This window comes from Ambystoma mexicanum, chromosome 1p (assembly GCF_040938575.1).
Source record: "Ambystoma mexicanum isolate Mex_15411 chromosome 1p, UKY_AmexF1_1, whole genome shotgun sequence".
Taxonomy (NCBI): domain Eukaryota; kingdom Metazoa; phylum Chordata; class Amphibia; order Caudata; family Ambystomatidae; genus Ambystoma; species Ambystoma mexicanum.
Genome location: NC_090921.1, coordinates 576,855,430 through 576,881,487, shown reverse-complemented (window position 1 = coordinate 576,881,487; position 26,058 = coordinate 576,855,430). Strand labels below are relative to the sequence as shown.

General features: G+C 45.4%; 1 protein-coding gene across 3 annotated transcripts in view; it reads right to left on the bottom strand.

The window, feature by feature from the left end:
- DOT1L (DOT1 like histone lysine methyltransferase) overlaps nucleotides 1–26,058 on the bottom strand; it is a 1,510,259-nt gene that overhangs the window by 318,952 nt on the left and 1,165,249 nt on the right. For all 3 annotated transcript variants that reach the window (XM_069649513.1, XM_069649515.1, XM_069649514.1), the window contains one exon: nucleotides 21,315–21,520. In XM_069649513.1, coding sequence (XP_069505614.1) covers nucleotides 21,315–21,520 — 206 coding nt within the window. The remainder of the gene's footprint in view (nucleotides 1–21,314; nucleotides 21,521–26,058) is intronic.

Below are 26,058 nucleotides of genomic sequence, written 5' to 3'. Positions count from 1 at the left end.
CCAAAAACAACTGCAAGCTGACTGGATTCACACATGGACAAGTATCACTTAGTAAGAAAACCTTCACAACAATAGGTATAATCTACCACAGAGGAGCCACAACCAATGCAGGTCACTACACTGCATATATAAAAAAGAATTGTGGATGGCTTGAATGTAATGATACCATCATTACTCTAAAACAGAGATTACCAGCAAATCCTGTAAATGCTTACTTAATATTCTTAAAACCAAAATGTAACTAATCTGAGTATGAACATCAACAAAACTATCAACAGTTAGAATACGCCAACAGGTATCCAACTGCCCCAAAATTCTGCAACAAGCAAACCGATAAATGAATACCACTAAAATAGAACAAGAAATAAACAATTAGAATACACCAACTGGTATCTAATCGCAACAATAATACCACCACTTCCAAACCAAAAACCATATCCCTATCCAATTCCTCCTATTGAAATCAAAGAAAGAAAGAAATATATAGTACCATCACGCAGAACGTTTTTTTTAATCCAGCATAGATTTGTTTCCCACAGACCCAATGATTTAATGAACAAATACATGAACTGAGCAAATTGCACAGTACACTGGTTTCAACTATAGTACTTCTAAAGTACTAACTATGAGGGTCGACAAAATACAGAAATGTCTGCTATCCAATGCAATAACTCAACTACCTACACCAACATGCAATCTTTTCTTTTATAACAGAGATTGAAAAAGAATGTCTGCGCCAATTACCCAAGTCATGAAAAAACTGCATAAAACCACAAAAAGTCAAACAGTAAGTATATAATGATTGGACTCACAAACACCACAGCATAACACACCCATTCAAGCAAACACCTGACCATAGACCACAATCCAAAATGTTTCCTTCCATGGGTATCTTATGCTGCAGTGCTTGCTGCCAAACCCTACAATCTTGACTGCAAAGCCTGCCCAAAACTCTACATACAGCCTCAACAAAGGAAACAGTAAGTATACAATGATTGGACTCAAAAACCTCGCAACATAACACACCCATACAAACGACCACCTGACCAATAAATACAATCCAAAATGCCTAGTCTCTTCAATACTAACATTCTGAACACAATTCAACAAACACACACACACATCATCTCCCCATCCTATAAACACTATTACACTACTGCCAATCCATACATAAACTTTTGAAAACATATCCCCAAAGCAGCCAACATACCACAGTCAAAATGTTTGCTAGCATAGGTGTGTTATGCTGTGGTGGTTGCGGCCAGGGCCTAGAGTCTTGGGTGCATGGCCGAAGGCATGACCACAACCCAAAAAACATAACACAACCACCTCAAAACCTATCCACTTCAATGAACATTCTAAAACAATAATTACAACCAATGCACAAACTCTTCAATACATAACCTCTTCACCCGATGCTCTACTAACTACCCAAAATCAACATCATAGTATAGTAAAATGCCAGTAGTGCGCCAGTGTTAAGTATGTCCACGGACAACCGCAGTGATCGCAATCACATCATGGACTTCTCCCACCTTAACAAATACAGCATTTGACCCACCCTCACTCCCCCACCCTCTCCAGCCACTCCTACACACAAACGCACTCCCCAAAAATGGATTTATGCTCAGTTCCACGCTGTGCTGTCCGTGGATATCTGCGGATCCAACATGGCGGGCGCATCGAGAAAATGTGATGCACCCCACGCTTCACCCCAACCAATCAGCGAACACATTGGCTGTCCGCAGACACGACGAAGGTCCAGTGGCCAATTAGTGTCCTGTCCACGGAGCGAACAGGGAAGTGTGTCCGTGGGGCAGACATAGATATCACTCATTTTTTAGACCTACTTTTTGGTTGTTTGAAAAAAACTACTGGACGGATTTCCACCAAATTTACAAAAGCACGCTTTTGTGACCAGGATGCTTCTCCTGCCGCAAATTTGGTGAAAATCTGTCCAGCGGTTTGTGCTATAGACGTGAGCAAAGTTTTTCTCCAGACAGACTATGGGAAAAAAAGAAATTTTGGGCCCCCCCCATAGCTATGACCCCCCCCTCTTCACCAAAATGGGCCATACACTTTGTTTGCAAAGTTTGGTGAGGATTCGTCCAGGGGGAGCATAGTTATAAGCCACTCAAAAAGTGAAGTGCTCTTCCTATTGGTTTAGCAACTTAACCATAACTACATGGCCGCTACCGCAGACCACGAGATAAATTATATATATTATACACATACACACATATCTCAACTAGCAACATCAAATGTACATTTTAGAATAAGGAAAAAAAACGCAGGTGAGTAATTTCCGCTCTTTAAAAAAAAAAAAAAAAAACCTTTTATTCCTTTATAAACACAGCGCAATGGCCACAATCAGTAGTGTTACATAACAAATACTGTACTTATTTATGCAATGCCCTTCGAGAGCATGAAAGGAATAAACAACCATACAACAATATAACATACAAAACTCCCAACTGTGCCCTTACTTCAGTTGCGAGCCCACCACCGGCCAAGTTAAACATGTACACCACGAGCAATGCCTCATGCCCTAGCCCCATTCAGCAATTCCCTGTGAGATGTGCCAACCCATACAGCATGATCAGACCACCGTGGGCGTACCATACGAGGAGTGGAACAGTGCCTGAACCGGTGCATTCCATGAAAAGACAACCCCACTATTCAACCTCAAGCCCCTATACACAACCTGGTGCAGTACAGCAGTCTCTGCCAACGCCCACCTCCGGAGATTTCCCCCCACCCACCACGCATCCACACTCTGACCCTCCGCAGATCTCCAGGCCATTGCAATTCTACACCTGGCCAGCACACAAATAAGATCTGTCATTTTGGAAAGATGTATGGCACCACGCTTATGCAGGAATAACCCCAGTAGACAGGCCTCAGGAGGCCATGCACGTATATCTATGCCCCCCCTGAGCACCGTCGTTCTGCACCTCCAACCAGAACCTCTGTATTACCAGACAGGGCCAGAACATATGAAGAATGCCAGCCTCTGTGTGCACACACCTGGGGCAGACCTGTGCAACCACGCACTGGAACTGGGAAACCCTAAGAGGACTCATGTACACCCTGTGCGTAATATATAATAGGAGTTGTTTAAACCTTGCATTCCTGGAGACCCTTTTCACGTAAAGGAGCGTGCGCCCACTCGGCGTCTGTAAATCACAGCCTAAATCTGCTTCCCACTTCTCTCTTACCGACAGAACTATCTTCAAACGTGTTTTCAGGAGCGAAAGTCTGGATATCACTTGCCCCCCATTCAGAGATATCATACATACCTGCCAGAGCAGGTTTGCCCTCTGTGTAGTGCTGTGGCTCAGGCCGTCTAGTCGCTATAAGCCATATCAACCGCATGTACATTAAGAAGAACAAGCTACTTACCCGTGGTAACATTCTTTTGACTGGATGTTAATCCCAAGTGTTCCTCATCTTATGCTAGCTCCATATCCAGCTTTAGCAGCTCCGGAAAAATTCCAGCAGGGGGCGCTGCGTATCGATGCCTGTATCGGGCCCCCGTCTCAGTGTCAATATCAATGGTTTATAGCGTGTGCAGTGACCGTTGGCTTTAGTTCTGTATTTACGTGCATTGGTTTATCCTATGCCCAACAGCTACTCGCCCTGAAAGAGCGTAAACTGATATGCCATGGAAATTCTACTGCTGGATAGGCTGGGAGGGGGTAATGTGGAATCCGTGAGAGGATCATCCAGTCGAAAGAACGTTGCCAAGGGTAAGTAACTTGTTCTTCTAATGGTTTGTGTCCACCCACGTATTCGTCATCTTATGGTACGACTCCCAAAGCAGTATTTGCATCTTTGGAGGAGTCGTCAGAATGCCTTCCCAAAAACACGTTATCGGCCTGAGGCAGAGTCCAGACTATAATGCTTGGTAAAAGTGTGGACTGAGGACCACGTTGGAGCCACACAAATATCCTGAATTGGTACTCCCCTATGTAAGGCATAAGAAGTAGGCATGCCCCTGGTCGGATGTGCTCCGAGACCCTCAGGAGGATTGTTTCCAGCTAATTTGTAGCATTCAGATATCCCTAGAACGATACACCTAGATAATGTTCGTTTTGAGACCACCATAACAAAGTTTTGGGCCATGTAACCAACAAAAAGTTGATAGTTGTGTCTTAATTTAGACATTGCGCAAATATAGAATCCAAGTGCACATTTTGGGTCAAGCCTGTTAGGCAAGATTGTATGCAGTAACCCTGTGGGAGACTACACCAGTCTTGTCCTCTTGTTATTAGGTAACCCACCTATTGGTATAGGTCTGTACTACACAAGTTGGTTGAGTGACTGAGCAGCCAAACTTCTCAAGAGGGGTAAATGTGAGCTGTAGAGCTGTAGCATCGAAATTCACACATACAAGTATCAAAATAACACTTAAAATCAAGGTTTTCTAGTAAAACAATTATTTAACCGTTTTAAATAAGCAATCTTTAAAAAGGGCAATGTGCAAGAATAAAAATATACTTCATAACACCTTCTCGGAATCAAGATAAGCAAGTAGATACTCGTTAGAGATGCTTCATACACACTTCCTACACCCTGAGGTGACTTCAATTACTAGGCCAGTATTGGCATTTATAAATTACCTTTGCACTTGGTAAAATTCGGAGGTTCTGGAAAGGAAAGGTTAAGGGAAGAAAGGAAAAGGGTTAACAATCTCAGAGCATGTGAGCACTGTTCAATCTCCCAATGAAGTGTAGATAGAATCTTTCCCAGCAATAACAGTTTCAAACAAGTTACCACCTATGAGGGACAGTTAGAATAAAAAACCAACGGGTCAGAAGAGTCTGCAGGGAGCCAGGACAGCCAAAGTCAATTTGAACAATGTCTATGGAGCTGAGGCACTTCTTAGAAAGCACAAAAGTCGTGCACAAAGTTAGAGAGTTTGTAGTAAATCATTGTTGGGCCACAAGCTGTTAGGCTTGTAAGGATCAGAGCTGAGATCAACTCTGTAAAAAGCAGCTACTGCAAGTCTCAAGTGAGATAATGCAAGCTACAGACAAAAGAGGTAAGTACCCCTTAGTCAGCACAGTTCCTTAGGTTTGAAGACAAGGATGCAGCTGGCTTCTATTCTGGTTGCAGGGTTGCAGCTCCTGGGTTCCTGGGCCTCAGTCGCGGGGACAAGAGGGAGGACGTCTGGAGTACTCCTGCACTGCAGTTTGAAGGTCGACGGCAGCTACAGGCTCTTTTCAGTTGCTAGGAAAGATTGTATACAGTTCCCTTTGAGTGTACTACAATAACCCTGACCTCCTGCTTAAATTGGACTGAGTACAAAAATATTGCTTCGGGAAACCTAAGCCTTTTTCCCTCTACTCAGGATTCTCAAACTCCCCCCCCCCCCCCAACCGTCTTAATGTGCTTTTTGTGATCTCTTAAGCCTGAGTGTTGTCTTGTCCCGCTGCTCTAGTTTCTTGCCTCTCACTATCCTGTCTGCCTGCTCTAGCTGCCCTTTCTAGTGTCTCCCCGTCTCCCTTCCAACTCTCCCACCTGCTCTATGGTGCTCTCTGTTTTTCCTATATTTTCCAACTGCTTCTCTATTGACCACCCTGCTCTCCTCATTAAATCTGGTAGGAAGAAGTTTAAAAAGGATATCCTGGTTTCCAACCCAGGTCTCCCTATAACTAACACCTACACCAATGCCTCCTACAAGGAAACACTCACCGACATCCTCTGTCGTTCCTTCGCCTGACCTATGGACCCCCTTCATATGGTCTCTGTGTTCTCTCCTTTCTCCTCTTCCCCCATTAATGGTGGCACCCGCTGGGACGCCCTCCTGGCATCCATTCCATTCCTCCAAGGTCATCATTAACCTTTACGGTAATGGGACCGTCTTGGTCCAAGGCCCTCAAGCCAAGCTTCACACCTCTTTGATTGACGCCTCCCACGCTACATCACCTTCCCTTCTTCTCCTGCTGTCTCCTCTCTCACTTCCGTGACTTCCTCACCTTCCCCTTCTGCCTCCTCTTCGGCTACCTTGCCTTCTCCTTCCCTCTCTGCCCCCCGTCGGGCTCCTTCCACACCTCCGAAGGGCGTACCTCGGACCTGTACCCCTATCCGTAAGTCCTTCAAGGATGGCAACCTTCTCCATATTGCCACGCTAAACTCTCGCTCTGCTATCAAACACTCCTCTGATATCTGCCGCCTTTTTGAAGAACTTGACCTTGATGTCCTCGGTCTCACTGAGACCCGTTTCAGGGCCAGCTCTATCACTAGCTTTGACACTCCTACCAGACAGCTACAAGATCCTCTCCGCTCCAGTTCCAACCGCTCTGGTGGGGGTGTAGCCCTGATCTTCCCCACGTGGATTCCTGCCTCTGTTATCCCTACGCAGGCATATTCCTCTTTTGAATGCCTCGTCTGCAGGCTCTCTCTCTCTCTCTCTCTCACCCCTAACCATTCCCTTACTGTGGCTACTATCTATCGCCACCTGGTCAGATCACCTCCTTCCTCTGAGTGGGCGGACCTCTCCTCCTCACTCCTGGCCTCAACCACTCAAATCCTTCTTGGGGACTTCAACATCCACCTGGATGCCTCCTGTCCTCCCTCTGTACTCTTTTGTGACCTCTGCAACACTCTCACTCACTATTCTCCCCTCGGGCCTGACTCACTCTGCAGGGCACACTCTGGATGTTCTGATCGCCTCAGACCTTCCCCACTCTGTTCCCCTCTCCACTCCTCTTTCCTGGAGTGATCACTGTCTCATCTCCTCCCACCTCACCCTCCCTACCCCTCAGGCCAAGCCACTTCCATCACTGCCACCCACCTTCTCAGTCATCCGACCCATGAAGCGCGTGTCAGCTGAGGCTTTCGCCGCCACCTTCTCACCCCCTCGTACACCTTTGGCTGACTTGCACCCTGACACAGCCCACTCCACACTGCTATATCTGATACTCTTGATATCCTTGCCCTCTCATGAGAATCTGCCTGAAGCCCAAAGCCAAGACCTTGTCACTCTAAAACGCAATTGCAGGGTGGCCGAGATGAAATGGCGTGCTTCATGTACATCCTCTAACAAACTGGCCTGCCGCCTGCTCCAGAGGCAATACCGGCTCTCTGTCCGAACCAAGAACAGAGCTCATATTGGCTGAACTCTAAAATCTGCAAAGAACTAGCCAATCCCGCTGCAGACTATCTCGCCTGTCCCTTCCCAGGCCCTCTACACGGCACTAGCCTCTCACATCATCTCTAAAACCCAGGACATCCTGTCCTCACTCTCCTCCTCTCCCCCTACTCCTTGCTCTACCTCTGGCCTCTCTGCAGCCTCCTCTCCTCCTTCCTTCTCTGCCTTTCCCCTGGTCTCTGTAGATGAGGTTTCTAGACACGTCTGATAAATGAAAGTCTCGTCAAAACAGGTTCACCCGTGTTCCTCCATTGACTCCCTGGCTCCTGCCCTGGCTGATTTCTGCAATCACTCTTTCGCCACTGGAGTCTTCCCATCCGCCCGTAAGCATTCCCTTGTGCACCCCCTTCTTAAGAAACCCTCTGCCGACCCCTCTTGCCCGGCAAACTATTGCCCCATCTCCATCACTCCTTTCCGGGGCAAGCTCCTGGAGAAACTGGCCATCTCCCAGCTTAATCTCCACACTGAATGGGTTGGCTATCTTCATGACCATCAGTCTGGCTTCAGAACTGCCAGAAGCACGGAAACTGCTCTCCTGAACATCCGTGAAGACCAGCTCTCCGACCTTGACTCCAATACCCCCTGCGTCCTCATCCTGCTTGGTCCTCTGCCTTTAATACTGTCAACCATAACATCCTGCTCAACCGTTTCCATGATAACCTGGGTGTCACTGGTCAGGCTCTAGCGTGGCCGACTTCTTTCCTCTCCAACCGACCCTCCCAGGTTCAACTTGGGTCCTTCCTCTCTGCTATTTTTTCTCTACCTGTGGTGTCGTCCAGGGCTCTAACCTCTCCCCCCTGGCTGCTCACTCAATACCTGGCACTCCTGGCCCACCGCATAGCTGCTCTCTGCCCCAACTTTCAGTGCTACGTGGATGACGCTCAGCTCATCTTCAGGCTACCCTCGGCGTCCTCCTCTACCTCTCATCTCTGACTGTCTGCCATCCACGAGTGGTGTGCCGCCAATGTCCTCTGCCTTAATGCCAGTAAGACTGAGATTCTCCTCATCGGCACACCCACCCACTCCTTTCCTGTATCTCTCTGGCCGGCCTCTCTTGGGCCCCTTTCCTGTTCCCACCTGCAAGGCTAAAAATCTCGGGGTCATCTTCGACTCTACACTCTCCTTCTCTGCGCACATCTCTGACATCTCAAAGAAGTCACACTACCAGCTGCACCTCCTCTGCGGTATTCTTCCCTTCCTCGACTTCCCCCAGAAGCTCACTGTCTCCAGAGCTCTGTTCTCTCCATGCTGGACTACTGCAACAGACTCTTTCTAAATCTGCCTGCTTCTACTCTCCGACCACTGCAACTTATCCAGAACAGAACTGAGAGACTTGTGCTTGGCCTCAAGCCCAGGGATCGTATCTCTCCAGGACTGAAATCTCTGTACTGGCTCCCAGTGGCTGCGAGGATCAAGTTCAAAACCCTCTGCATCGTCCACAAGGCCTGCTGCGGCCTCAATACCTTCAACTCTCTCTTCCTAAATACCTTCCTTTTCGAGCTCTTCGCTCATCTGCCTCCATTCCCTCAGGCTCAGTCACTTCTCCAAGCAACGAGTTGGTGGTAGATCTCTCTCTTCGGCAGGGGCCTCCCTCTGGAACAGCCTCCCTAAAACTTGAGAACCATCTTCTGTTTTGTAAACACTGCAAAACCTCTCTCTTCGTGTCCGCCTTTCTCCTCCTCTCCCTTGCTGATTTCCTGACTGACACGGAAACAGCACTGGTTACCGGACCACCCTCTGACCTCGGGCCCAGGTCCACTCCCCCGCCAGTCGCACTCCCTTCCTTGCTACCCCCGCACTTGGTGAATGTTTCTGTATCCCTACAGTCCCCCTTCCTGCACTTACCACTGGATGTCTGCACTTACCATTTCACATGCCACCTGCTGGCCGTACCTCTATTTATTGTTATTTATTTATTGCTCTTATCCCTTGTACTGCACTGTCCTCATCCCCCCACCCCCACACCACTTCTTCCCCTTCCCATGCACTTGCGTGATCTGAATGTCACCTGGCCTAGTAGGATCGTTGTCTGTCTCCCCTTGTTCCCCCCCCCCCTTGCCTCATCGCACCTTGAAACCCTTGTGTATAGGCACGTTATAAATGCCATATCATATCATCATAGGGTCCCAACCTTTGGTATAAGTCTAAACTACACCGGTTGGTAGTGTGGCTGAGCAGCCAGGCTTATCTCAAGAGGGGTCAATGTGAGCAGTAACGTGGTGACAAGAGTTTCACAGTACAGTTATCCAAATAAATACTTATGCTCAAGGTTTCTTGATTAACAATTATTAATTTATTTCTCTGTCAGTTGTATAACCCTCCTTCAGAAAGGAACAAAACATGCAACAATTATAATACACTTCAAAACACACTGAGTTTCTCCAAATCAGACGATACCCATTGGGGATGGCACACAGACACTTCCTACACCCTCAGGTGACTTAATAGCTAGGACACTGTGGACATTGATTTATCACTGGTACATTTAAAGCAATGCTGAGTTTGGTGTAAAAGATAAATAGGGGAATAAAACAAACGTTAAATAATTCACAGACAGGTAAGCACTTTTAAAAACCTTCCAATGGCAAATAAGTGTAACCCTTTCCTGGGGAAAAGGCCAAAGCACAAAGTCAGAGGTAAAGGGGGGTCTCTCAGGGAGCCAGGACAGCCAATGTTAGCTGCAAAATGTCCAGGGGAGCTGAAGATCTTCTTTGCAGGTAAGTAAAAAGTCTTGCACAATGTTTTTAGAAAAGTTTGTAGACAATAGAACACTCGAAGGGCCGCAAGCTGGGAGGCTTGAGGGGTAAAGCTATAGCACCTCTGCAAGGTAACCAAGACGGGTCTTAACTGAGAGCAAGTAAGGCTACACACAAGAGGTACATTCTTAGACTTTGCAGTACCCCTGGTTAGACGAAATGGTTCCATCTGGCTCCGGTTCGTGTACAGCTCTGCAGATCCTGAGCCTCAGTCGTGGGGACAAGAGGGAGGACGTCTGGGGACTCCTGCTCTGCAATGGGAAGGTTAGCCGCAGCAATGGGCAAACTTCAATTCAGCGGTCCTTCAGTGTTTCAGCTCCTCGCGCCTGACAACAAATCGCAACACACAGCGGTTCTCGGATACCACTTCAGACTTTTCTTGCATCTGGGGTCCAGCACTCTGTTGAGGAGGCTCAGGCTTGGTCAGTCCTGCATCAGGGAATTCCAGAGGAACTTCCTAGCGCTCAGGTCTGACTTAAAAGCAACACACACAATCTGGTGTTCCTCTCCCTGGCACTTCGAGTTCCAGCAGCAGCAGTGTTAGTACAGCCAGCTTCGAGAGGATATCCAAACGAGTTCACTTTGGAGTCGATTGGTCCCACCAACTCAAAGGGAAAAGTCTTCCTTGCAGGGCTTCTCTAGTCGAGGCAAATTCGGAGCTTAAGCACAGCAGCAAGGCTTCACTGGGCAAACCAACGGTCCAGGAGTTGCAGCAGGCGTCTCTTCCAAGTTCTTCTTCGGATTCCTTCGTCCAGTGGTCAACTCTGCCTTCCAAGCCTAAAAGCCTTGCTTTTTATGCAGGTTTCTCCCATTCATTCCAGCCTAGCTGTCAATCACACAGCAGGGTGGCTGTCCTTGCTGGACCGCCAGCCGGACAATCACCTTTGGGTGCATTCCTGTGACCAAGAGAATTAAGCACAGGGGGTTTCGGGCACCTCCCTCACATCCTGCCCCTGCCAGACATACTGGAGCCAAAGGCGGGATTTACTCGTGAATCCCGCCAAAGACAAAACTAACAAAGGGACCACACCTAGTTTGGCGCGCAGAGTAAATCTCAAGAAGGACCTTTCCAACAAGAAATAGCAAAAACAGAAGACCGGGGCCATTTTGACAAAATGGGCAACCATGGGTGCCTTACTGCAGCTGCAAACGCAGCCCGCAGTAAAAACACACAATGGTAGTACAACAAACCACTGCCACCAGCCATTAATTGTAGACAGGTTAACATAAAAATGTTACATGAGAAACTAGACAAAGGGGATACTAAGTAACCCCTCCAGCACCCTATGGTAAAATAGTGTGTGCTGGGTCTAGAAAGTTACAATATGTAAGTAAAGTCAATTTCACTTCACTGCTCTTGGAAACAGTACTTTTACCAAGAGAAGGTATTTAAACCTTTGGGAAATCTAAGAGACTTCCTTGTGCCACTGGACTGAAGGTGCTGTGTGCCACAATGTAAAAGATGCCGCCTATGGAGTTTTTCAGAATCCAAAGTTAAAAGAAACGCAGAGTCTAAATTACAATAAAAATACATGAGGGGTGAGAAAAAGATCTCTCTCTCCACGTTAGAAATTAAAAGTCCTGAAGTCCAGCAAAAGCGCTTGGGGTCTCTAAGGTAGAAGGGACTTAACACATTTCTGAGAATTCTTCCCAACAGTGGAGATTGTGGCTGCCTGCACAACAAGCCCTTCCAGAGACGGGTGAGAAGCCAGAAATGTTGGACCTCCTCTTGCCGGCCTGTACTTACCTGTAAACGTAGTTGACCAGGGTAATGGAGCAGGGGAGTTGCCACAAGGAGGCTAGGGGGTCTGAAAAGTGGCGGATTAAGTGGCATGTTATGTTCTGTCACAGGACCTTGATCTCATAGGTCTGTCAATTCGTAACCCTGAACAGGCACTGAAGCGGATTTCAAACCTAGGGGGTCTACCAATGTTCTCTCTAACAATTTCTTTCTATTTGCAGAACTGCTTGGCTGTTGTGCGCACATTATTTTCTGTGTGCGCAACTAATTAATGAGGTAAGCCACTTTGTGAGCATCCATATCTAGTGAACTACCATCGCAGAAGAGAGTTTGGAAAGGAATGTCTTCTTCCCAGCCACTTCAATTCTTTACAAATCTTAAGACATTTTCCAAACACACACGCTTAAATACAAATATGTCATATGTGATTATAAAGAAAACTCAACCAGTCCAAGGCTTTAACATCTGCCAAAGTACCTTGCAAACGTACATTTATGAAAAATTTATGTTTTATGCCACTGGAAAATCATTCATGTCACGTGTATTCCAAAGCACAAATATCTTGTGTCATAACTGATGTGGCTGTCAAGAAATGTAGAAAGAATACAACAGTTTCCGATGGATTAATGGCAATTAAAAGCAATGTGTAACAAAAACATACTGATTAGAGTTCAAGCGGCCCTTTAATGAAGTAATTCAAGGGCCAGGAAAACATGCTTCTAATAATGTGCAAGGATGATAATTGCATCAAAATAACTGCACCTCAGAATATGATGGGCAAAAAAATCCTATGCCTCTGCCTACTATCCATATTATGTTGTATGGGTAGTGATTACACCAGCCATACAGCTAAGAGACATGTACACCATCCATGTTTATTCCCTAAACAAATGTGCCTAACAAAAACAAGGAACAATTAACATATTGTAGTGGCCTAGTACCTGGCAGATGAGCTGTGTGTGTGTGTAAGTGGAGTGAAGGTTGAAAAATGTTGAGGGGTCTAGAACCTAGGTGTCACCTAGGTTCCAGGGATGACGCTTGGTGGGGAAAGAAGGAGTAGAAGCGTTTTACCTGCTCTCCTTACCGTCCTTACCGTCCTCCTTAACTGGAACAATAAAGCAAGCTTACCTTTTGTACATATCTGGCTTTGGAGTGGTTCCTGCTTACTACTTGGTAATCCCTGCTACCTAAGATACTACCCATATCATTGCTTCAACCCACAAATCTCCACTGATATTTTATTGAATTAGTGACCAGAAGGAACTCTAATATTAATGCCCGATCAAGAGGATTTTTTTTTTCAGAAACATTTTATTAAGTTTCCAAATAAACAACATTTTCATAAAAAGTACACGTCTCATACTAAGCAGTAATAATCAAAATTACAGTACATTGTAAATATCATATTTTGTGCATTCTAGCATAATAACTATATCCAATGAATTCAAGGAACATACAACAAATACACATATACAAGTACAAAAGACAACACAAACAGGAAGAGGAAAAAAGGGAAAAAGAACTCCCTCACCAACATTTTCGTAAAAGGCACAGTCATATCTGTTATATTTACAATTCCATCACCATCTCAATCATAAGGAGCCAGAAAAGGACCGCATAACATCATGTAATCCTCTTCTTTATCTCTATTTTTCAAAGAAATCTTATCATACTGTGATAAAACCTGCAACTCCGACAACCACTCTTCAATACTAGGCTTTTTTCTCGTTTTCCAAATCCTGAGGAAAAGCTTAATAGCTACCATAATAACCCTATCAATCCAGCAAGAATGTTTTCTAGTGCGGACACACCTTTCTTTATGCAAGAGTAAAATTATGTTAACAGCGGATCTTTGCAAGTATAAACATTGTTTTCACTTTACCGAGAAAAACAAAATATCGATTTAGAAAGACTGCTCTGTGACCGCATGGAGCAGTCTTTCTAAATCGAACTGTCACGCCCCTGCTGCACATAAGTGCGCGCACGGGGTGCCATGCATGGCGAGACCCAGAGGAGCCATTGCAGGAGTGTCAGGTGGGTGTGTGTGTGTGTCTGTCAGGTGGGCGTGTGTGCGTCAGGTGGGCGTGTGTGTGTCAGGTGGGCGTGTGTGTGTGTGTCAGGTGTGTGTGTGTGTGTCAGGTGTGTGTGTGTGTGTAGAAAGTGTGTTATTCTGGGAAGGGGCGGTGGGTGGTGGAATTGGGTGTTTGTGGGGTTAAAACCCCTGATTAACAAGACAACCAGTGGGAGAGGGTGGGGAAGGGATCAACTTGCAGGGGCAGCATGTGAGATTTCTGCATTTTAAAGGAAACACAAAAAGGGCCAGAAAAAAAAACTGTGTGTTCGGTCTTTCAAATGTGAAAATATCACAGAGCCATCTAGACGGGTACTAGAATTTCCTATTCTTTAGCAAACAAGCAACACATTTCCTTCAGTGTACTGCCGAAACATCTGCCTTGGTTTTTGGAAATGTGCTGCTTTGTTCATCACACGCAAGGAGTGATGACATGTGCTGTTCCACCCATACACTCCCCTGGCCCCTCTGCTAGCCTCCAATACTAGTTGAGAGAGCACTGTAAAAAGTGAGGGATTGTAGCAGTAAACATCCACTGGGATATTTGCAGACCCACAATACTTTGCAAGCAAGGCATATTTAATGCCTCAACATATGATGTGAATTTTTAGAATGTCATAACTCTGCATGTACACAATTCTTTTGCAGTGCATACGAGATTGTTTGCAACATACCCCACCTTTATATCATTGTGTAGGAATACACAAGTGCTCATTGAAACCGTTTCTGTATAGCACTGAGTTGCCATATAATGTGCGAAAGTCTCTGCCCAAGGGAACTCTGAACACTTGGAAACGATGCAGATTGTGTGAAAAGCATTCTCCTGTTTGAATATCCAGTGCCCTGATACTATGGACGAGTAATTCCAGGCATAGTCCATACCCATTATCCCTTGTAGGCAAAGTAAATTATATTGCAATGTTGCTCTCCAGTTATAGGGTAATGAGAGCAATGCGAAAGTAGGAGATCCTGAGCATCACATTTGTCTTCTCAAAATCCTTAAATGGCAAATTAATATTTGAGTGTTATAATGCGTTAACTTTGAAGGGGGCCGCTTCAAAGCACTTGTGTTATATATGAACAAAGAGGAAGTATGGGATAAGGTTACACATCCGAGTAGCCTGCTTAATTAAAGTCAGTATCTGATATTTGAGCTGGTAGTTCGATTATATGTTGTGGGTGACTCTTTTGGTAAGGCACAATGAGTAACAGACATTCTGGCGCGTGAACGTTATTCATATTACAACAAACAAAAATAGGGATGTAGCTACATTTCTGCTAATCTTTCGCAGAGCCAAGTGAGGAAGAGTCAAGGTTGTCTGGTAGTATCTTAATGTGTTCTGGGGCAGAAGTTAAGAGTCATAATGTGAAAGTGTGGTAGTCACGTTTAGGAGTCATGGATGGGTAGGAAACATTATTTGGTTACTGTGTGCAGGCATATCTTGGTTAGATTCTGTTCATGAAGCCAGTTTTTCATATTCGTTTTGAACCTCTTGTGTGTGTATTTTGCTGTTAGGGATTTTAGGTATTTATTGTCACCCTCGATAATGCAAATGATCAGAATATCACGATTAGTTGCTTATTTTAAGAGAAAGAACATTTCGGGTAATTGCTGTGGCTTGTGCCTTACTAAATCATTTTGAATAGGTGAGAATTATCTGTGTGCGCTGCTAAAATTCTTCTGAGCGGCACCCAGAAGGAAGCTGCACACAGACGCACAGCTTAGAGGGACCATTGGTGTCTACTACGCTTTCCACTAAGGTCCAAAAGTAAGCATGGGTGTGAGTGTATGGCTGACCCTGCTGAATATCTACATCTGGAGACATGTCCAGGCCGCTGGCATCATGCAACCCATGGGCAAGTTCTAACATGTCCGCCTGTTAGTTGAAAAAAAGAGACGCCTCCTGACCCAATATATATAGGGTCTATGTCCCATTGGTCGTCACCCTGGTCGGCGCCGAAAACGTGCAGCATTGACTCGAAGAATCCAGGCCTGGAAAGCGGTGCAAATGATCTGTCGCGGATAGTCGGCGCGACGGCTTTTCTCTCGATGTCAACGTAATGGCAGTCAATGCCGGACAGGACTTGGACACCCCTGTGGCGTAGGGGCGTCAGTCTGTCGATGCTCTCTAGAGGGGCCGGCCATCAATGACTTTTGCACAGGTCGGCATCGAGCCCAAAGGCTTCTCTGGCACCGATGGTGTTGGTGATTTGGAAAGCGTGGGGTAGGGAGTGCTGAGTGCTGCAGAGGCCTGCTGTTTGGGGGCAGGGGTGGGATACCCACACCCACCTGCAGAAGCCTGTGCATTAAACATAGCCAGCATTTGGCGTTTGAAGTATTCCCACTCCTCCAGAGTAGTCGGCCCAGCCTAGGGCTTTTCTGACGACAAGCTGGATTTGTGTCGATGGTGGAGTTCCTTGTTCTTATGCGAAGAAGAGAAAGAACGGCTCCTCGAGTGTGACTGTTTTTTGTGGACTTCCATCACTGCTTTTCTTTTCTCCTTTTCGGTCTCGGAAGACCGGACGATTGACAGCCAGGGATTTCAGAGACGGTCAGCCCAAGGTGAGTTTGCCATTCCACTTGCATATGGACTTCGAGTTTATCTTGGAGCATGACGCACATCCCTCAGTGTCATGATCCATACCCAGATACCACAGACAAAGGTTGTGCAGGTCAGTCACCGACATTTTGGAATGGCAGTCTGTGCACCTCTTAAAATCCGAAATCCGGGCAGTGTACATACTCGCGGTTGAGGTTTTTTGCAAAAGAACTTGACTCATTTAGTAAAACACAGAGTCAAAGACTCAGTTCCATGTTCCTCACAGCAGCGTGTCGAGCGAGTGGAGTAAAGGAACTGAATTATGGGGTGTAGTGACGTGGTCTATATACATGACGCCAGACATCGCATCCTGAGCCAACAATAGAGCACCAAGAGTCAAGGTCCACTATGCCCTGTCGAAAAGTTTCCGAGCAGCAGAGCTGGATGAGGATATCTATCAGATGAGGAATCTGCAGGAGAAAAGTAATTCATTGAAGCTAGAGTTATCTTAGGAGGGAGAAAGGACTGTAGGCAATACAAACAACTTAGAGTATAACCATAGGCCAAAGAAACACTGACACAATAAAAGTTATATATAAATAATGGTTTATTTCATATATAAATGAAGTTAAGTGATTATTTAGAAAGTTAAGTAGTACTTCAGAACAAATTCAATCTTTACAGTAAGTAAATCACTTTGGTATTAACCGTTTCAGGTAAAATAAATGAAACAAAACCAACATAAGGTAAGTAATTTCACAGAGGCCTTAGACTTTAGGTTTCGAACTTCAGAAGTCAATGCACTGCACAGTGGCCACAGGTTCCAGGGTATTGGCAGTTTGCAGCCTGTCAAGGTCACAGCACGTTGAGGGATGGCTCGAAATGCAGGTCTTCAGACTGACTGGACCCACCAGTGTAAGGGAAAGACCACCTTTTCGGGGCTCTCCTGACACTTGGAAGAAGGGGTCGGACAGCAGTAATTACTCGGAAGGCCTCTCCAGTTATCTGGAAGTGGCTGTAGACATCACTCCTTGTTAGGGAAAATTCTCATAAATGTGCCAATTCCCTTCACCTTAGAGACCCCCAGCAACTTCGCTGGATTTTGAGGACTTGATTTTTTTACCTGGAGATAGTGTGAACTTTTTTTCCCCACTCTCTCAAGTATTTTGAATGTGTTTTACTCTTGTGCTCTTTGATTATGGAGTTTTAGAAAACTCCATAGGCATCATCTTTTCATGTGTGTCACACAGCACCCTCATTGCAGTGACACAGGGGAAGCCTTTTAGGCTGTCCCAAGGTTTAAATACCTCCTCTGGGATGAACTACTGTTTACCAGAGAAAGCAAAGTGAAATTGACTTTACTAGTCTTTTCAATTTCCTAGACCCAGCACACCCTTACAATAGAGTGCTGGAGGGGTTACCTAGTCTCCCATATGTCTAGAAACTCATGTAGCAATCAAATGCTACCCTTTCCTCTCGAAATGGCTGGTGGCAGTGGTTTTACAACAAACTACCATGATTTTTCTCGACCGCAAACGCCGGTAGCGTTAAATCACGGGAGCCATGTATTTCAAGACGGTGCCTGAGCACCCTTTGTTTAAACAGGTCCTGGTCGTCTTTTTTCAACATTTCTTTTTGGAAAGGTCCTTCTACTGTGTCTCTGCGTGCCAAACCAGGTTTGGTCCGTTTGTTCCTATGTCTTTGGCGGGCTTCAGGTCTGAAGACCGCCTCTGGCGCCCGAGTGTCTGAGGTGGACAGGAAGTGAGGGAGGTGCCCGAAACTCCCTGTGCTTAGTCTCCTAGGAGACCCAAATGCACTCTGGCATGATTGGCTGGCTGTCTATGCGGCAAGGATAGCCTCCCTGCTGGGTGAGTGACAGCTAGGCTGGAATGAATGGGAGGAAACTGGACAAAATGTGAGTCTCTTGGCTTGGAAGGCAGAGTCGACCACTGGAACGAAAGAACCGAAGACTAGCTGGAAGAGGCCGGCTGCTGCAACTCCTGGACCATTAGTTTGCCCGGTAGAGCCCTGCTGCAGGTCCGAATCTCCAAGTTCATCTCGACAGAGCAGCCCTTCAAGGAAGACTTCTCCCTTTGAGTTGGTGGGACCAATCAACTCGACCCGTAAGCCAACTGGATACCATTCTCAGAGCTGGTTGTATTTTCCTCAGAGTGCTGCAGGAAACCGAATAGCCAGGGAGAGGGACTCCAGTTTGTGTGCTTGTCTACAGCTACCGGAATTGAAGATTTGTCTTTGCCAGCTTTTTGACCAGTCCCCTTGCAGTGCAGGAGTCCCCCGACATCTTCCCTCTTGTCCCCACGACTGAGGCTCAGGAACAGCAAGATCTGCAGGAACTGCCAGGAACAGGCGTCTTCAGCTAGATCTTTTTCTTCACTGTAAGGTACTGTGTAAACCCGACCGAGAGAACTTCCCTCTCACTGCGAAAGTGCTTGAAACTTTGGCAACTTGCAGGCCTAGTCAGCTTGTGACCCCACATATGAATCTTTCTTTTAAGAACTACTTCTGAGAACCGTGGCAAAGACTTTTCCGTTTAACTACCAGGGCTGCCTATCCTATACAAGATATTAGCCCATTGACTTTGGCCTAACCTATTGCATTGAATTGACTCCTCTGGCGAACAAACTATTTGCACTGTCTAAGAGTAACTGTACTATTCGTTTTATTAACCTATGCCTTTTTGCTCCCACTTCAAATACTATGAATGCCATTTTGCTCCTCCTTCAAAGTTGTTTAAATGCCTCAGAAACTGATAGTGTAAAGTACCGAAGTATATTTTTGTGTGATATAGATTGCCTCCTTCTAGTAAATGTTTTATACCTGACTGTGAAATAAATTAATAAGTGTTTTACCAGGAAACCTAGAGTGTAAGAGTTTATTTGAATACTTGTGATTGTAGACCTCTGTGTAACATCCTTAAAGCTCACATTCCCCTCTTGAGATAAGCCTGGCTGCTCAGCAACGCTACTACAAAACTGTGTAGTAAAGACTTATACCAAAGGTTGGTTTTGCTTACACCTTTAGTCTTAGGTGTGTGTGTGTAGTGGTCCCAAAGGGTATTGCATACAAACTTTGTTTAACACTCCTCTTCGTCTTGTTGATTCTTCTGTTCCAGGCATCAGCAAGTCTTCAGCCTCAGGATCCATGCCTCTTATGCAGAAACACAGAAAATCAGCACCCATGCAACATTCAAACTCTGGGTGGTGGCTGTCTTTTGAGGACAGCCAGCCTCCCAGTTGGAACTTGTTCCAGGCAGGCACAGCATAAGAAAAAGAACAGAGTTTCTGAGTTCTCCCCTATTTCCTGTCCTAACAGACACACTAGAGACTTGGTGGGATTCACAAAAGGATCCCAAAGACAAAAGTTAAACCAGGACCCCACCCTCTACCACCACCCCCCTGCCCCCTCCCCACCCCCCCCCAAACCTGCACGGCCGAAGGAGGATCAAGAAAGGACAAGCCATCTTGAATTGGTGATAAAACCCAGTCCTCATTTTGAGTCAATGGTGACCTTTCTTTGCACTACTGCAAGTACAGCCTGGGAGTAATAAAATTGCACAAAAGTAGGTAGGATACAACCACTGCCGCCAGCCATTCAGATTAGCTTGTTACTGTAACCAAAAAGTTACAGGAGCAGCGAGAAAGGGTGACCCCCTCAGCACAAGACAAAGTGGTGTGTGCGGATCTCACAATATAAAAGATAGGAAGGATGTAAATATCCCTCTATAGCAGAATAAGAGGGAAGACCAAAGGGCTCCATGGCAACACTGCAGAGTGCTGTGTGCTGCAAAAGTCAAAGACAGATGCCATACAAAAAAAGTATAAAAAGAAATACAAAAGTATCCCAAAGATAGGGTAAAAGAATGAGTGAGTGTGGAAAAAGGTTCCCACTCACTTAGGGGAACAGATCAACAATCCAGTAGTCCAGCAAAAAGTGCTCGAATACTAGCAAGTAGAGGAGTATGCATAAAAATGAAAATCTACCCAAAACTGATTGTGTGAAGGACTGATAAGTTTCCCATAAAGGACAAAAGGGAAATAAAGCTGAAGGCTTTACTTCCCTTCAAAAAGTCAGAACAGGTTTAATGACAGAGCAAAAAGAAGGAGGTCCATAGAATCTATGGAAGGAAAGTTGCAAAAAGAGAAATATTTAATAACGGGTGACTAGAGGTGTCAAACGGAGCTGTGCTGTACCACTGGTGGCAGAAACATTTCCGAAGATAAGCTGTGCTGGAGATAGAATATCATAGATGAGGAATCTATGAGAGGAAGGAATCCATCAGAAATGACTTTAAACATCTCTGTAAAAGATTGTACTGATAAATTGTATGATCATTCAATTATTGTGTACCAATAAAAATGATTACTGAGAGTTAGGCGAACTAAAAGGAAACTATGTAAGCTAAGTAGCCTGACAGCTACGAGCTGTAGAAATCAGATCCAATGAAAACACTATTTCAAAGTTGAGCTGCTATTTTGAGTATTTTCCATTGGGTATGCTTTCGTCAAAAAGACAAGCTTTTCAAGCTGGTAGAAGCAAAAACATACAAGAAGAATATTAGTCTCAGTATGATTGAAGAGGCTCAGTCTGCAACTTTTTTCTTAAAAATATTTTGAAACCCTACTCATGTGTGATCAAATGAAGTAATTTTCCCAATTAGTTGTAAAAAGGTTAGATTTGGAAGCACATTTAACACCTTTATTGGGAGTAGTGATCATGTGGTAAAACTGCATAAGTTCCCATGAAGCATTTTACCAACCAAGCATTAAGAGTATTCTCTGAAGGAGAAAATAACATTTCTGCTTACCAAATGAGGTTTTCTGTTGGAATTTTAGCAATATGGAATAATACAATAGAAAAGCACCATGAAGTAGGCCAAATATCTAAGTCTTTTGATGTGACAGGGTTCCTAGTGCATTCGGATAAACATCATATTTGTCAGTCAAAAGACAGCCAAACTTCTTTCACTAGACTTCCAATCTGGATGTGCATGCCCAATCCCTTTGACAATTACCCATCCCAAATGATTCACCTTTTGCTATGGTGCTCCTCTTCAGACTCCCTCTCCTCTTCTGAAGTTAAAGGGGAGTAATGGACTCCATTTGTCTGCCCAATTGGTTTTTCTTTCTTTAGCACTGGGGGCTGGTCATTGTCCAGGTAAGGAGCAGGCGAGTTCTTCAAGGAATGTTCAGGGGAAGAAATAGCCGTTATCTCTAAAGGTTGATTAATATTATTGACCTGAAAAGAAAAAAAAAACAAGAAGCAATAGATCAGAATGCAGAAACACCTCGCTTCTGGAATCCAGTAATGGGCTAGGGTAGGAGCAGGCTAGTGGTTTCATTGCAAAGGTTTGATCCTTAGAGACGGTAATCAGATATGCTGGGACACAGTCTGTACACAGGAATTATGGGGGAGAAGAGATGTTGTTTAAGAACCATTAAGATATTAATTCACTCTTTATACGAATCTGTGTATGGTTGGCACCTAATCATCACAACTTTTTTGGATGGTGTTGGGTAAGAATTGATGAAGTAACACTGTGAGACAACACAACACAACACTTATTTGCTTGGTATTAGGTAACCCACCTTTTGATATAGGTCTGTACTATACAAGTTGGTAGTGCGACTGAGCAGCCAGGCCTATCTCAAGAGGGCTAAATGTGAGCGGTAGCAATGAAATTCATAAATACAAGTATCCAAGTAACACTTAAACTCAAGGTTTTCAGTTATAAATAGTTATTTAATACAATTTAAAACTACTTTTCAGGATCAGAGCAAGTTAGTGGATAATCTTTGTATATGCTTCTTACACAATTCCCAGAGCTGGAGGTGATTTGATTCACAAGGACAGTAATGGCATTTATATCACACAAGTTATACTTTGCAGATTCTGAGGTTGCGGAAAGGAAAGGTTTTAAGGAAGGAAAAGGTTAAACAGGTTCTCAGTACATGTGAGGGCACTTAAATCTTCCAATGAAATCTAGACAAGCCTTTCCCAGCAATAACAGTCTAAAACAAATTACAACCTTTGAAGGACACACAATCTCAATTTCAATGGGCTAGAAGAGTCTGACTTTGGCTGTCCTGGCTCCCTGCAATTGGAGCACAGTCTGTGGAGCGGAGGCACTTCTTAAAATCAAAATCTTGCACAAAATTAGAGAGTTTAAGAAAAATCACTTGTAGGGTCACAAGCTGTTAAGCCTGTGAGAAATAGAGTTGGAATTAACTCCAAAAGTAAGCCCCTGCAAATCTCAACTGAGAAAAGCACAACTCAGACAATGTGGCAAGTACCCCAAGCCTAAACTGTACCTATGGATTGAAGGGGGGTCCAGCTGGATTCTGTCCTGTTACAGAGGTGCAGACCCCATGTTCCTGAGCCTCAGACATGGGGACAAAAGGGAGGACGTCTGGAGGGCTCCTCTGGCGGCAATTTGGGGGTCATCGGCAGCTACGCGCTCTTTTCGGTTAAGTGGCTCTTGGCGGTTTCAACGCTTGGTAAACAGCACCGTCATGGATCTCGGATAACTACTGAACTTGCTTCACTCCGTGGGTCCTGCACTCTGGTGAGGGGACTCAGGCTCTGGTCGTCCTGCTTCTGAAAGGTCCTTAGGAGACTAGTGGAGCTTCTAGCTGAATTCCAGACATTGCACTCGACTACGGATTGCTTGACCCCTGGCACTCGGTTCTTGCAGCAGCCAAGAACAGCCGGTTGGGGAAGATAGTCCAGTGGAGTTCGTCTCAGGGTTAGTTGGTCCCACTAACCCAAGGGAAGAAGTCAACTCTTCTGGAGCTTCTGTGTCAAATTGAAAAAGGAGTTTCAGCACAGCAGCAGGGCTTCACCGGGCAATTCAAAGGACCAGGAGGATGCAGCAAGCTTCGTCGGTTTCTTCGTCGGGTGTTTCTCCCCGTGGTCGACTCTGCCTCTAGTCCCAAAACCCTTGCCTTTTAAGCTGGTTCCTCCCACTCATGTACAGCCTAGACAGTCTATCACACAGCAGGGTGGCTGTCCTGAAAGGAGAGCCAGTCAGCCAGTCAATCAGGACTGGTTGCATTCAGGAATTCCTAGAGACAAAGGACAGGGGAGGTCCGGCACCCTCCCTCACATCCTGTCCTTCCTGACACACTGGAGCCAGAGGCGGGCTTCAGAGTTGAAGCCCGCCAAAGGCAATACAAACAAAGGGCTTGCATCTGTTTCGACGCACAGAGTAAAACCCAAGGAAGAACTCACAAATAGAAAAAACTCAAACAGAAAATGGCAAAAAAAGAAGACAGAGGCCATTTTGACAAAATGGTCACCCTTGGGCGCTGTACAGCAGCTGAGAGTTCAGCTTTCGGTAGAAAAGCACAACGGTAGGAAAATGTAAACCACTGCCACCAGCCATTTAATGTAGTGAGGGTAACAAAAAAGTTCCATGAGAGATTAGGATAAGGGGCTAGTAGGTTCACCCCAGCACTCCACATAAGATGGTGTGTGCTGGATCTACAAAGAGAAAAGGAAAGTAAAGTCAATTTCACTTTACTATTCTTGGGAACAGTAGTTCACCCAAGAAAAAATGTATTTAAACCTTACGAGAAATCTAAAAGGATTTCTCTGACACTTCACTGAGGTGCTGAGGGTCACCATACAAAAAGTAAATGCCAAAAACTGTGAAAACACATGAGAGAGGGAGAAAAAGGTCTCTGGCGCCAGGGTTAAAATGAAAAAGTCCTAAAGTACAGCAAAAGAGCTGGGGGTCTCTAATGTGGGAGGAATTGACCACTAAAATGAAAATTCTCCCCAACAGACGTTGAGAGGTTTCTCTTCATGTATTTCGGCACTGCAATTAACTATTTCACTTACATTTTTCACTTTGTGTCAAATTTTGCCTCAACTTCAAATCTATCCTTTTGCAACAGACAGAATTTGTAAATTGCTTGTAAAATCAAATTCAGAGAAACAGATTTTGTAGTTTGTTTCCGTTAGGAGGGTTTTTCAAAGTCTCAATCTGGGATAGGACATGGAAAACCCAACCTAGGGTTAGAAAGGTTTAATACAACCCCAGCTGAGCAAAGCCAGTCACTGTAGTAGCATGACCAAGCAGCAAGGCTGAACTAAGGAGGAAGGGGGGCACTGTTGTGAAGTACAATTAACTATTATCAGAACAGGTATGCAAAAGAACCCACAAAAGTAAGTAATCAAATGTACAACACTATACTAAAGCACACTTTAAATATAAGGTAGGTAAAAAATACTTTCGCACATACAACTCACAATTGGTCATCGATATGGGTTACACACTACTTATAAAGTACTTTAGCATAAAACATTGTCAGTTAATGCAAACTTTCAAAATAGTGAGCAAGTGATTATTTTACAGGTAGGACCAATAACAACACTTTGAAAGTCCATCCCTAGTCTACCCCAAGTCTCTGAAGATCTTTTAGTTGTACCAAAAGGTTTTGGAGGATGGAGGCGAGCAGTCATGGACACACCCAGTTTAGGCATGTACAGTACATAATTTAGTCAGTGCAGGCCATGGAACTAAATGGCAGATAGGGACATCAGCCTGAAGTCCAGTTCTGGTTTGAAGAGAAGAAATTACCACCTTGGGAGTCTTGAGGAGGACCTACAGAAGTACTGACCCAGACAGCATAGTTCTGGGTCAGCCCTGGAGAGCGCTAAAGTAAGCAGGACTTTGCGCCCAATAAAAGCCCTAACCCTGTTTTAAGAAGCCTCTGGTGGCATCAAACGGTAGGCAGGGCACCTGGATTTTGTTCATTGACAAAGAGGGGACCCTGAACGAGATCTTCCCAGATGCACTCCTTGCATTGACCCCAGACAGCGGCTGGGGACACTCGGCAACTCAGTGGTCGAACTTAGGTTGTCCTGCAGGCACGTCCCCTGGTAGAGAGTAACAGCAGATTTCCATAGGCCAAGCAGAGCCTTGAAGATGTCCACATTGAGTTTCAGCCGATTGGGCAGCCGGAAAGCCATGCAATGTACGCTGGCTAGTTTCGGTCCTATCAGGGCTAACGCAGCGGTGAACGCTCCAGCGGCAGACAACTGCCATCTGGTTGGTGCCACCAGTCTTAGGGAGGAAGGCACCTCGCAGAGGTCTTCCCTGTCTATTAGAAGGTGGAGATTCATGACGTGGTCATTTCTACAGGTTCAATACTGGTCACTGGTGCAGTCCTCTGGCTTCCCCTGGTTTTCTTCTTCAGAAGTCTTCTGGTCTAGTGGTTGACTTGTGTTCTTGGGTCCAAACTCGAGTCCTTAAATCCAAAACAGGGGCTGGGGTGACCCTAGCCCTCCAATAGGGACACAAGTAACATTTAAACTTGGAGGTGGCTGTCTAATTGGGGACAGCCAGCCTTCCAGAATTTTCCCCAGCAAAAGACAGTCTCCTGGAAAAACGTGTATTGGGGTCTGGGCAACACCATCGCCCCACCCACCCACCCACCCACTTCCTGCCAGCACACACAAAAGGGGAACCTTCACAGGCTTTCTGCAAGAAACCCATAAAAGGTTCATGAAAGGAAAGAGCCCTCCCCCACCTGGGAAGGAAGGAGGAGGAGGAGGCCAACCAAGGACAGGGCACATTGTATAGCACTTAAAACAATAAGGGGAGAAATTTTGAGAATATGGTCCCATATAGTGTATGGCTGCTGCAGCAGCAGCAGCAGTCTTGATCAATACATTCACAAAATAGGGTAAAAAGTAATAACTACTACCAGCCTGTTCAGGGGATGCCTGGAAAGTAACAATATCGTCACTTCCAACAAAATTAAGGGGTG